General features: G+C 48.1%; 1 protein-coding gene across 1 annotated transcript in view; it reads left to right on the forward strand.

The window, feature by feature from the left end:
• Positions 1-824, forward strand: part of C7H2orf80 (chromosome 7 C2orf80 homolog) — a 513,500-nt gene extending 512,676 nt beyond the window's left edge. Inside the window, exon 10 of the mRNA XM_077274320.1 lies at positions 714-824. Coding sequence (XP_077130435.1) covers positions 714-791 — 78 coding nt within the window. The 3' untranslated portion in view covers positions 792-824. The remainder of the gene's footprint in view (positions 1-713) is intronic.
• Positions 825-13,690: the final 12,866 nt, after the last annotated feature.

Below are 13,690 nucleotides of genomic sequence, written 5' to 3' on the forward strand. Positions count from 1 at the left end.
CCATTAGGTAGACGTTTGGCCCCGTTTAACTGTAGTTTAGTCATGTGGCCTTTAGAAGTGTTATAGCTCAATATATTAGGTGGTTGATGAGGAATTTTGGATTTAAGTATTGGTATTCTGCTTATCTTATCAGATGGTCAGCGAGAAGTGTCATTCCTGAGAACCTTTCTGTTTTCCTTCATTTTGTGTAAACAAGATAACCTTCCCCTCTGGGACCTGCTGTATATGATGAGCCTCTGAGGATTCTCTCATTATCCTATCAGAATGGAATTCCTTTGGCAGGCTTTGCTGCTTTGCAGCACTCCCTTCCCCCTTTATAGCAGGAGTCTTTATTACAGATGTCCGACTGGTCTTCTTAGATCTATAAGGCTTTGATACCGTTGGGTTTTGGCAGTGATCCAATTTATGAGGTAAATGTCCAGTCACTTTTATCTCAGGGGAATGCAGGCCTCCATTAGTCTTCTGTCCGGTACCTCCCCATCTCGGCAAAGGAAATTTTTTTGATGTGTCATCTCTTTATCTTATTATTTCTCAGTCCAGGCATATTCTTACAGGTTTTAGGACCAAATATACCCCAAATAAGTAAGCTGAAGTAGCTGAAAATAGGGGATTATCAGGAGCTATGCAGAAGCACGTCCGCTCCTGTCCCCTGCAAAACCCCCCCCCCCCAGTATATACATATTTGTAATTAATTCTGTTTGGCTTTATTATAGGAACAAGAAAGAGAAGAAATGTCACCTGAAGTTGAAACTGAAGAATGTTCTGATAAAGCAAATGATTTAAACCAATGAATATCTCAAAAAATAAACCGATCTACAGTATACTCAATGGAATGTTGTAATTTCTTCCTATAAATCAACACTTTATAGTGTTTTTTACTGTACTTTCAGTGACATTTCGTTTAAGAGGAGTCTCAAATATGACGTCACAGGAGGCTGGGGCTGTACTTCTTCCCACAGTGTCCAATGCACCTCTTCAAACAGGACGTCATCAGGGAAAGCAGCTCTGAAGTTACATCAGAGACATCAGTGCAGCCCCACAACTTTTAATACCGACCTCAAATGAATCATTATGGGGTGGTGTTGATGTCACTCACTGCTTATAGTACTGCGGCGCCCCAGTGTCCTGGTCATCGCAGTGATGTCATTATCCTTCCAGGGGAGAAGTGATGTCATGTCTGAAGGCAATGAAAGACAACCACATTCAGGTATTACACACATGCAACATGTTCACACTCCAGACCAGAAGGGGGAGCTCTAAGCCTGTTTAGGGTGAACTCCCCTATTTAACATCCTGATCTGGAGGGAAAAGGGATTCAGAGTTCAGTTTCTATCAGGCAGAGAGGAGAGGAGCTCTGCTGGCATGAAGTGCTGCAACTCCTGGGAAAAGACACAAAAAGGTGAACATACTGCAGAGAGTGTGCAGGAAAGCAGAGCACAGGAGAGGAATACCAGAGGGAGATCAGCCAGGAACAAGCTGCTCCTTTCTGAGGCGCAGAAGCCGGTAGCCAGAAACACAGAGGGAGTAACTGTCTCCAAGCCTTGCTCCAGAGACCGGCAGGACAATCAATTCCAAGTTGTCTGCCTGACCTTAATACCTAAGAAGACACAGTGGCAACTTGCGGGGGCCCGGGCGTCTCTAGGGTCCCTATAAAAAGCCTCAGGCCATCAGTCATACGGGTTTGTCCTAGCCATACCATCTGGGGGACAGAGAGGAAGAAATAACATCTAGAACATCTACAAGAGTTGTGAGGACCTTACCGGGAAGCTCAGCAGGGAGGTACTAAAACACAGGCGCTAGTAGGAAGGCTACTGATTTCCACCTGAATAAGGGGACTCTGGATTTGCCTTCAGACCGGCCGGACTCTGCCTGCCCTGTCATCTGGCGCTCCGGGCTGGGGATACCATCTGAAGTCTTCAGTAAACAAGGTAAAAGACTGCAAACCTGTCTCCTCCTTCTTTACTGCACCTTGCCCATATATAAACTCTTTTACTGGACACCCCTGAGGGCCACGGACCGGGTCAGCCACCGTGACATCCCCCGAACCGTAGGACCCGGTGCCGAGTACCCCATTGTCCTACTCTGGGGGCAATCCAGTACCACCCCCCTGATGACCATTTATTTGAGGGCTGTGCTAGAAGCTGTGGGGCGGCACTGATGTCTCTCATTGCTTCTATTTCCACCACCTGATGATGTCTTTCACAGTTAGAAGCTATGGTGGCAATGGAAGTTTGGGAAAACCAAAACAAGTAAGCAACATATTACAAATGAGCCATAACAACAGAACTGCTCACTGATTGATTAGGAAAAAAATAAAATGCAAAAAATCCATAGATATCACATAGACCAATCCATTGATGAATTCACTCTGATAGTATTGTGTGAGTGTGAGTGTGAGTGTATTGTGTGAGTGTGTGTATATATATATATGTATATATGTGTGTATATATTGTGTGTATAGTAACGTGCCCACGATCCGGAAGTAGCAGGGTTTTGGATTCAGCATATTTTTGCTGCTGTCAAAGCGCTGTCTTCTATTGAACGCAGGTGAATCCGCATGTGTTCACTGAACCAAGTGGATTTACCGCATTCAATACATTTCTATTGGTGAAATTTCTGTTGCAGAGACTAGCGTCTCCACAAGAGAAGTTAACATGCTGCAGTTTTGATAGACGAGTCGAATGTCAGTGTCCGCAGGTGATCCTCAAGCAAGCACAGATGCACACATAGTGGGCATGGGGTTTATAGAAATCCCATCCACTGTGCTGTAACTTCTGGCCACTGCGGGTTTGATGCTGCATAAATACGCAATGCAAATCGTGATCACGTACCCTAAGAAAGAAGCTAGATACAATCAGAATGCAACAACATCTGTAAATATCAAGCAGATGTATCCATAGATTAGTTCCCTCTGATGTTAATACATGAGAAAGATATTAAATACAATTTTTGGATAGAAAACCCACACAAATGAGTAGAGATGGAAATAGTATATTAAACCGATGTGGAACTGCAATAAAATATATAGATATATTGTAGGTGAGGGTAGCACGGTGACTCAGTGGTTAGCACTGCAGCCTTGCAGCACTGGGGGTCCTGGTTTCAAATACCACAAAGGACAACATCTAAAAGGAGTTTGTATGTTCTCCCTGTGTTTGCTTGGGATTCCTCCAGGTAATTTAGATTGTGAGCCCCATCGGGGACAGTGAAGATAATGTGTGCAAACTGTAAAGGGCTGCAGAATATGTTGGTGCTATATAAATAAAAAGATTATTATTATTACTAGATGGTGGCCCGATTCTAACGCATCGGGTATTCTAGAATATGTATAGTAGTATATAGCACAGGCCACGTAGTATATAGCACAGCCTACGTTGTATATAACACAGCCACGTAGTATATAGCACAGGCCACGTAGTATATAGCACAGGCCATGTAGTATATAGTACAGCCCATGTAGTATATAGCACAGCCCACGCAGTATATAACACAGCCTATGTAGTATATAACACAGCCCACGTAGTATATAACACAGCCACGTAGTATATTGCACAGCCACACAGTATATTGCACAGCCACGTAATATATAGCACAGGCCACATAGTATATAGCACAGAGACGTAGTATATAACACAGCCCATGCAGTATATAACACAGCCCACGTAGTATATAACAGAACACACAGGATATTGCACAGCCACGTAGTATATTGCACAGCCACACAGGATATTGCACAGCCACGTAGTATATAACACAGCCATGCAGTATATTGCACAGCCACTTAGTATATAGCACAGGTCACGTAGTATATAACACAGCCACGTAGTATATTGCACAGCCATACAGTATATTGCACAGCCACGTAGTATATAACACAGCCCACGTAGTATATAGCCCAGCCACGCAGTATATTGCACAGCCACGCAGTATATTGCACAGCCACGTAGTATATAACACAGCCATGTAGTATATAACACAGCCCACGTAGTATATAAAACAGCCCATGTAGTATATAACACAGCCCACATAGTATATAACACAGCCACGTAGTATATTGCACAGCCACTCAGTATATTGCACAGCTACGTAGTATATAGCACAGGCCATGAAGTATATAGCACAGAGACGTAGTATATAACACAGGCCATGCAGTATATAACACAGGCCATGCAGTATATAACACAGGCCATGCAGTATATAACACAGCCCACACAGTATATAGCAATGTGGGCACCACATCCCTGTTAAAAAAGAATTAAAATAAAAAATAGTTATATACTCACCTTTCGTCGGCCCCTGGAACCAGGCCAGGCGTTTAGCGATGCTCCTCGTGACGATCTGGTCCCAAGAATGCATTGCGGCAATAACACGTGATGATGTAGCGGTCTCACGAGACCGCTATGTCATCTCCGGTCATTGCCGAAATGCATTCTTGGGACCGGAGCGTCGCGAGGAGCGGGAAAGGCGCCGGAAGGTGAGAATATAATGTTTTTTATTTTTTTAATTATTTTTAACATTGTATGTTTCAAATACCACAAAGGATAACATCTGCAAGGAGTTTGTATGTTCTCCCTGTGTTTGCGTGGGTTTCCTCCGGGTACTCCGGTTTCCTCCCACATACCAAAGACATACTGATACGGAATTTAGATTGTGAGCCCCATCAGGGACAGTGAAGATAATGTGTGCAAACTGTAAAGTGCTGCAGAATATGTTGGTGCTATATAAATAAAAAGATTATTATTATTATTACTAGATGATGGCCAGATTCTAAAGCATCAGGTATTCTAGAATATGTATAGTAGTATATAGCACAGGCCACGTAGTATATAACACAGCCCACACAGTATATAACAGGCAACGCAGTATATAACACAGCCCACTTTGTATGTAACAGGCCCCCAGTATATAACACAGCCCATGTAGTATATAGCACAGCCACATAGTATATTGCCCAGCCACTCAGTATATTGCACAGCCACGTAGTATATAGCACAGGTCATGTAGTATATAACACAGCCACGTAATATATTGCCCAGCCACGCAGTATATTGCACAGCCACATAGTATATAACAGCCCACGTAGTATATAACACAGCCACGTAGAATATTGCCCAGCCACGCAGTATTTTGCACAGCCACGTAGTATATAACACAGCCACATAATATATAACACAGCCCATGTAGTATATAACACAGCCCACGTAGTATATAACACAGCCACGTAGTATATTGCCCAGCCACTCAGTATATTGCACAGCCACGTAGTATATAGCACAGGCCATGAAGTATATAGCACAGAGACTGTTGTGAATTCTGTTGTGGGTTCTGCTCTTAGGCTCCCTCCGGTGGTTATAAGTGGTAGTGCTGCTGTTTGTCCTTCATAACAGTCATCAGCTGCTTCCACTTTGGACGGGGCTATTTAGTCTGGCTCCTTCCTTTAGGCTACGTTCACATTAGCGGCGGGCGCCGTAGCGGCGGGCGCCGCATGCGTCATGCGCCCCTATATTTAACATGGGGGCGCATGGACATGCGTCGCACTTGCGTTTTGCGCCGCATGCGTCGCTGCGGCGCCCGCGTCCGGGCGCAGAGGACGCAGCAAGTTGCATTTTTGCTGCGTCCAAAAGCAATTAAAAAAAGGACGCATGCGGCGCAAAACGCAGCGTTGTGCATGCGTTTTGCTGCGTTTTTGTTTGCGTTGTGCGCTGCGGCGCCGACGCTGCGGCGCACAACGCAAATGTGAACGTAGCTTTATTGAGTGCCAGTTGTCCATTGTTTTCTAGGGATCCACATCTCTTCTTGGTTTCTCCTTCTGGATTGTCCAAATCATCAAAGATAAGTCCTGGCTCTGTTTTTGCAGTCCACATGTGGTGGACTTAATAGTTCTGTGAATTGCTATGTTTTTTCTTGTCCAGCTTTGTCTGTGTTAAGATTTACTCAGCCAAGTTGGAAGCTCTGGAGTCACAGAGTTACCCTCCATGCCTTTAGTTAGGTGTGGAGATTTTTGTATTCTCTGTGGTGGATTTTGTAGTATTTTTTATACTGACCACACAGTACTCTTTCCTGTCTTTTCTTTCTAGGTAGCGTGGCCTCCTTTGCTAAATTCTGTTTTCAGTCTGCGTTTGTAATTTCCCTCTCCTCTCACAGTCAATATTTGTGGGGGGCTGCCTTTCCTTTGGGAATTTTCTCTGAGGCAAGATAGTATTCCTGTTTCTTTCTTTAGGTGTCATTAGTCCTCCGGTCGTGACGAGGTGTCTAGGGAGTGACAGGAACATCCCACGGCTACTTCTAGTTGATGTGTTAAGTTCAGGGTCTGCGGTCAGTATAGAGGCCACCTACTCCAGAGCTCGTCCATGCTGCTCCTAGGCCACCAGTTCATAACAAGAGACATAGTATATAACACAGGCCACACAGTATATAACACAGGCCACGCAGTATATAACACAGCTGTGGTCCAACGTAGTATATAACACAGCCACGTAGTATATAGCACAGGCCACGTAGTGTATAGCACAGGCCACGTAGTATATAGCACAGCCCACATAGTATATAGCACAGCCCATGCAGTATATAACAGCCTACATAGTGTATAACACAGCCCACGTAGTATATAACACAGCCACGTAGTATATTGCACAGCCACGCAGTATATTGCACAGCTACGTAGTATATAACACAGCCCACGCAGTATGTAACACAGCCCACGTAGCATATAGCAATGTGGGCACCATATCCCTGTTAAAAAATAATTAAAATAAAAAATTGTTATATACTCACCTTCCGTCGGCCCCGGATCCAGGCCAGGCGTTTAGAGATGCTCCTCGTGACGCTTCGGTCCCAAGAATGCATTGCAGCAATAACACGTGATGATGTAGCGGTGTCGCGAGACCGCTACAGCATCTCCAGTCATTGCCAAAATGCATTCTTGGGACCGGAGCGTCGCGAGGAGCGGGAAAGGCGCCGAAAGGTGAGAATATAATGATTTTGATTACTTTTAACATTATATGTTTTTACTATTGATGCTGCAGTTACCAGTTACCGCTGAATAATCCCGGAAATGCTCGGTGCTTGGCGAGTACCCCGAGTACACTGATACTAGGGCGAGTAATGAGTAGTGGCGAGTACGTTCGCTCATCACTAGTGTTGAGCATTCCGATACTGCAAGTATCGGGTATCGGCCGATACTTGCTGTATCGGAATTCCGATACCGAGATCCGATACTTTTGTGGTATCGGGTATCGGGTATCGAAACAACATTAATGTAATAATGTGTAAAAGAGAGAATTAAAATAAAAAATATTGCTATACTCACCTCTCCGACGCAGCCCGGACCTCAGCGAGGGAACCGGCAGCGTTGTTTGTTTAAAATTCGCGCGTTTACTTGGTTACGTGAAGTCCCGGCTTGTGATTGGTCGCGGCGGCCATGTTGCCGGGACGCGGACCAATCACAGCAAGCCGTGACGTAATTTCAGGTCCTTGCAGGATTTTAAAATTACGTTCCGGCGTTGTGATTGGGCGCGTCGTGGTCACATGGGCGACGTAACCAATCACAAGCCGGGACGTCACGGGAGGCTGGACACGCGCACATTTTAAAATGCGCGCGTGTCCAGCCTCCCGTGACGTCCCGGCTTGTGATTGGTCGCGGCGGCCATGTTGCCGGGACGCGGACCAATCACAACGCCGGAACGTAATTTTAAAATCCTGCAGGACCTGAAATTACGTCACGGCTTGCTGTGATTGGTCCGCGTCCCGGCAACATGGCCGCCGCGACCAATCACAAGCCGTGACGTCACGGGAGGCTGGACACGCGCACATTTTAAAATGCGCGCGTCCAGCCTCCCGGCTTGTGATTGGTTGACCGCGATGCAACCAATCACAAGCCGGGACGTCACGGGAGGCTGGACAAGCGCGCATTTTAAAATGCGCGCGTCCAGCCTCCCGGCTTGTGATTGGTTGACCGCGATGCAACCAATCACAAGCCATGACGTCACGGGAGGCTGGACAAGCGCGCATTTTAAGATACGCGCGTGTCCAGCCTCCCGTGACGTCACGGCTTGTGATTGGTTGCGTCGCCCATGTGACTGCGGCGCAACCAATCACAACGCCGGGACGTAATTTTAAAATCCTGCAGGACCTGAAATTACGTCACGGCTTGCTGTGATTGGTCCGCGTCCCGGCAACATGGCCGCCACGACCAATCACAAGCCGGGACTTCACGTAACCAAGTAAACGCGCAAATTTTAAACAAAGAACGCTGCCGCTTCCCTCGGTAAGGTGCAGGCTGCGTCGGAGAGGTGAGTATAGCAATATTTTTTATTTCTAATTCTTTCTTTTACACATTAATATGGTTCCCAGGGCCTGAAGGAGAGTTTCCTCTCCTTCAGACCCTGGGAACCATCAGGAATACCGTCCGATACATGAGTCCCATTGACTTGTATTGGTATCGGGTATCGGTATCGGATTGGATCCGATACTTTGCCGGTATCGGCCGATACTTTCCGATACCGATACTTTCAAGTATCGGACGGTATCGCTCAACACTACTCATCACTATTCTTAACAATAATTATTAAGTTACATTTCATCAAAAACGTGTTAAAATATATATATTCCAAGATAATTATGTCCAAGTACAATAACATCAGTACAAAGATCTTTACATATAAAGTGACTCGTGCAATAAAGTGATTCATATATCAGATATAGTGCTAAAAAACATTTAATTGAGTCTAATTATACAGTGCATACATATGTGCAAAATAGGACTTACATTACACCCAGTTAGGCTTTCTCATTAGCACATGAAGGACGCTAGAAAACACCATATTCAGCTTCTCTAAACACTAATGCAGCGCCCCAGAGTCCTGATCGTTGCAGTACTGATGCTCCGCCGCTAAGGGGGGCTATGGTACATCTGATGGCACTGAAGGAGTTCACCTGACCAGGTATCACAGACACCAATACACTTCACAGTCTGGCCTCCAGGGGGAGCTAAGGGTGCTATGTATTAGGCCACTCCTCACAATCTGGTAAAACTGGGGGTTAGAGAGGAAGTTAGGGAGAAGCTGACTGGGTTGGAACCAGGCAACATCCTGTGGCAGAGGGTGTTGCAGGGGAAGATTCAGGGGGGTCCCTGTCAGGGGTGGGATCCTGACAGAGGCCTAGCGAACAGAGAAAACGTTACGGGACCGCGCCTGCACTTGATTGCGGCGGTACCCCAAGAAACGACAAGAAGCGAGGTTTATTGTGCTGAGTGAGAAACGAGATCGATGCAACAAGGAGAAACACCAGTAGGAGTTGTGCTGTAAGACAAGGCAACATCCTACTGAGGCGCGTAGCCGGTGGCCGGAACGCCGAGTAAGTATTGAGCTCCAGGCCTTACTTCAAACCTACGGCAGGACAGTCAGTTATAGGTGGGCTGTCTCACTCAAATCACCTAAGAAGACATAGGAGGCAACAACTGGAGAGGGGCGACACTAGGGTCCCGGAAGAGCTCCGAGCCTACCCGTCATACGGGTGCGTCCTAGCCATATCATCTGGGGGACGAAGCAGAACATCATAATCAAGTTGTGAGGGAACTTCAGAAACAGACACAACAGTTGTGGGGACTATCCCGTAAGCACAGCAGAGGAGGACCACAACACACAAGCGCTAGAAGGTAGGCACAGATTTCCACCTGCAAAGGGAACTCTGGAGGTGCCATCGGACCGGCCGGACTCCCACAGCCCGGTTAACCGTATTCCGGACTGAGGATCCTGAGGCCTTCAGTAAAGAGGTAAAGAGACTGCAACCTGGTGTCCTCGTTATTTACTGCGACCTGCACCGCACCACTACATCATCACCACCCACACCTTTCATTGGGCGCCCCTCAGCAGGGTCATGGACCGGGTCTAGCCACCATGACAACCCCAGGACCGAGACTCAGAGGCCCGGTACTGGGTACCCCTCGACCCTGCGGCAGTGGGGGCGATACAACTTGGCGTCACAAACAGGATCTACTTAAGCCTGAAGAATCAGGTCATGTGTGCCTTGGAACTGTGATTTATTGTGCTTGAACTGTGACTTATTGCAAAGACTGTGTATTGCCACTTGCCGCCAAAAGTTCCCGCCAAGAACCGCCGCCATTACAACGCAGGGGAAGCAGAAGGGCATGTCATGGGAGGAGACTACCAAAGCGGCGTCAAAAGCAGCGACCGCCCCCTCCGATTTCTGCTGCGGGATGACGACCTGCCCAGCAGCAAAGGAGAACCGCCCCCTGATTTGCAACGGTGGGAACGAGGTGAAGAGGGAGCTCGACCCCGGAGAAATGGCGGAGTCAGGTGCATGCACGGCTGCCGATCTCAAGACAGCGAAGATGATCAGCAGGTGCCCGTGCGACGACGAAGTGATCCCGGTTTGCCCTCACCCACTAGAGGCGGAACCGCATCCACCGCAGCTGAAGGATCTGAACTCCTTGGAGCCGCCGGCAGAGGAGCCGAGCCTACCTATTCCGACCACGGAGCCAGCAGGTGCGGAGCCGTGGAGAGCGGAGCCACATCGAGAGGCCGCCTTGGAGGAACCGCGGTCCGGGCTGCGGCCGATTCCAGTGTCCTTGTCAGCGGAACAGATCGACATTGGTGGACCACATCAGGCGCAGGTATGGAAGGCGCCCCTACTCCCCCGACCGATCCTGCTCTCCTGACCTATCCCACTCCCGCGACCGATCCTGCTCTCCTGACCGATCCCGCTCCCGTGACCGCTCCTCACCCCAACAATGACCAGTTCCTCTCAGCGGAGCTGGTGGTGCTAACCCCCGACACGATGGGGAAGCTGGTGCCTCCGCTACCGGTCAAGATGGGGGGACCCCTAGATGTGAGCTCAGAGGGGGTGATCTTTCAGTGGGATACCCCCCGGATTGGGACAGATGGAGCTCGGGAGGAAGGCCTCACCCTTGCTGTGCTCACTTGGGAACAATATAAACAATGCCTGATCTTACACTGGAAAAAACGAAAAAAGACAGAACAATCTGACACGCCAAAAGTGAAACACCCAAAGCCTGCGCACGGCAGGAGAGACATGGTAAAGTGGGGAACTGTGCTGGCCTTTCACCCAAAGCGGAGTTGGGGCTCCATACAGGAACCGGGACTACCGACTGACGTCTTCGTTACTAGTCACGATGTGAAGACTCCTTTCCGCAACCGATATGGTGACCCACTATTGCAAAGGGGGGATCAGGTGACTTACACCCGCCACCGGAGTGCACAAGGATGGTGCGCTCGGAACGTCCAACGATGTGGGCCTGAGGGGGCGTCACCTGTTGCCTCGACCATGATTGAACCAGACTTGACGGATCTTGCTACTATTGCCACCGTACGCCTTATTGCGGCTACTGAGCTCGCAGCTAGGGTTAGCCTTCGAATCCAGACACCGGGTGACCTGACTGCACCCGAGAAACCAACCACCGATACTGACATCACATCAGCCGGAGACCAGGGACCGAGGCCGCCACGGTCAGGAGATGTCCACTACCGGCTGATGTCTTGCAATTTACTATGAAGCCCTAATGTTCGACAAGGATGTAAATAGTTAACTGTTCGTCTTTCTATGTGCCTTTCTTGCTGCTACAACCCGACTAGGGGTTAGTCGGTGAGTCCTCTTAGGAGCCATACAGAGATGGCTCAGTGATCTTGAACTGAGAGATGGATGATACGTTCTATACTGTGTATAGTAGCAGAAAGGCAGTAGGCCCGGGCGGAAAGGGGCGGTCCTGCAACCGAACGAGAGGCAGTAGGCCTGGGGCAGATAGACAGGCGGTCCTGCAGATGTAAAGGAGGAAAATGAAGAAAAGTTGATCAGCCTTATAGTGTTTTATAAGAAGGTCTTTAGTGGATTCAGTGTGTACGTCCTTAAAGGCAACGTTAAATTATTGTTCAAAAATTTGCACTTAGTAGAATACCCGGTTGGGTAGGAAAAGTTATTTATAGTACGTTATTTAAAGTATTTAACCATGTTTGTAACGTTCAAGTGTCCTCACCTCCCATAAAGGGAAGCTCTGTTCAAATTTGCTTATTGTTATTGCATTTCAAAATTGTATGTCTTTTTGCTGACATGTATTGTTGTTTTCTTCCCAGTCCAGGAGTACTGGATTTAACCGGGGGGGGAGTGCAGCGCCCCAGAGTCCTGGTCGTTGCAGTACTGATGCTCCGCCACTAAGGGGGGCTATGGTACGTCTGATGGCACTGATGGAGTTCACCTGACCAGGTATCACAGACACCAATACACTTCACAGTCTGGCCTCCAGGGGGAGCTAAGGGTGCTATGTATTAGGCCACTCCTCACAATCTGGTAAAACTGGGGGTTAGAGAGGAAGTTAGGGAGAAGCTGACTGGGTTGGAACCAGGCAACATCCTGTGGCAGAGGGTGTTGCAGGGGAAGATTCAGGGGGGTCCCTGTCAGGGGTGGGATCCTGACAGAGGCCTAGCGAACAGAGAGAACGTTACGGGACCGCGCCTGCACTTGATCGCGGCGGTACCCCAAGAACGGACAAGAAGCGAGGTTTATTGTGCTGAGTGAGAAACGAGATCGACGCAACAAGGAGAAACACCAGTAGGAGTCGTGCTGTAAGACAAGGCAACATCCTACTGAGGCGCGTAGCCGGTGGCCGGAACGCCGAGGAAGTATTGAGCTCCAGGCCTTACTTCAAACCTACGGCAGGACAGTCAGTTATAGGTGGGCTGTCTCACTCAAATCACCTAAGAAGACATAGGGGGCAACAACTGGAGAGGGGCGACACTAGGGTCCCGGAAGAGCTCCGAGCCTACCCATCATATGGGTGCGTCCTAGCCATATCATCTGGGGGACGAAGCAGAACATCATAATCGAGTTGTGAGGGAACTTCAGAAACAGACACAACAGTTGTGGGGACTATCCGGTAAGCACAGCAGGGGAGGACCACAACACACAAGCGCTAGAAGGTAGGCACAGATTTCCACCTGCAAAGGGAACTCTGGAGGTGCCATCGGACCGGCTGGACTCCCACAGCCCGGTTAACCGTATTCCGGACTGAGGATCCTGAGGCCTTCAGTAAAGAGGTAAAGAGACTGCAACCTGGTGTCCTCGTTATTTACTGCGACCTGCACCGCACCACTACATCATCACCACCCACACCTTTCATTGGGCGCCCCTCAGCAGGGTCACGGACCGGGTCTAGCCACCGTGACAACCCCAGGACCGAGACTCAGAGGACCGAGACTCAGAGGCCCGGTACCGGGTACCCCTCGACCCTGCGGCAGTGGGGGCGCTACACTAACTGCGCATGTAAGAGGGCATAATTGCTTCCACATGGGCTGCTGGCCAGTCAATAGGCTTGGGTGGCAAAATCCGGGTTCGCACATGTGCAGTACCACTTTCCAGACATGTAGACGCCATCTTGGATTTGGAACCACATTCTTTTATAAAGAGCTGATTTGTTCACATTATAATACCTAGAAAAATTCTCCTAATGTCCACCATTAGTATGTAAATCACTTTCCTTCACTCCAGTAGGTCAACATATATGTAAACTTTTATTTAGAGATGAATTAACATCTCTCTCTCTCTCTCTCTATATATATATATATATATACATCTTTAAATATGTATAAGTACTTATAATATAATATAAGTTTACATCCCTTTGCATATTAGAACGCAACCATCCATTTCTTAAGGGTGC

Source organism: Ranitomeya variabilis, chromosome 7 (assembly GCF_051348905.1).
Source record: "Ranitomeya variabilis isolate aRanVar5 chromosome 7, aRanVar5.hap1, whole genome shotgun sequence".
NCBI lineage: Eukaryota > Metazoa > Chordata > Amphibia > Anura > Dendrobatidae > Ranitomeya > Ranitomeya variabilis.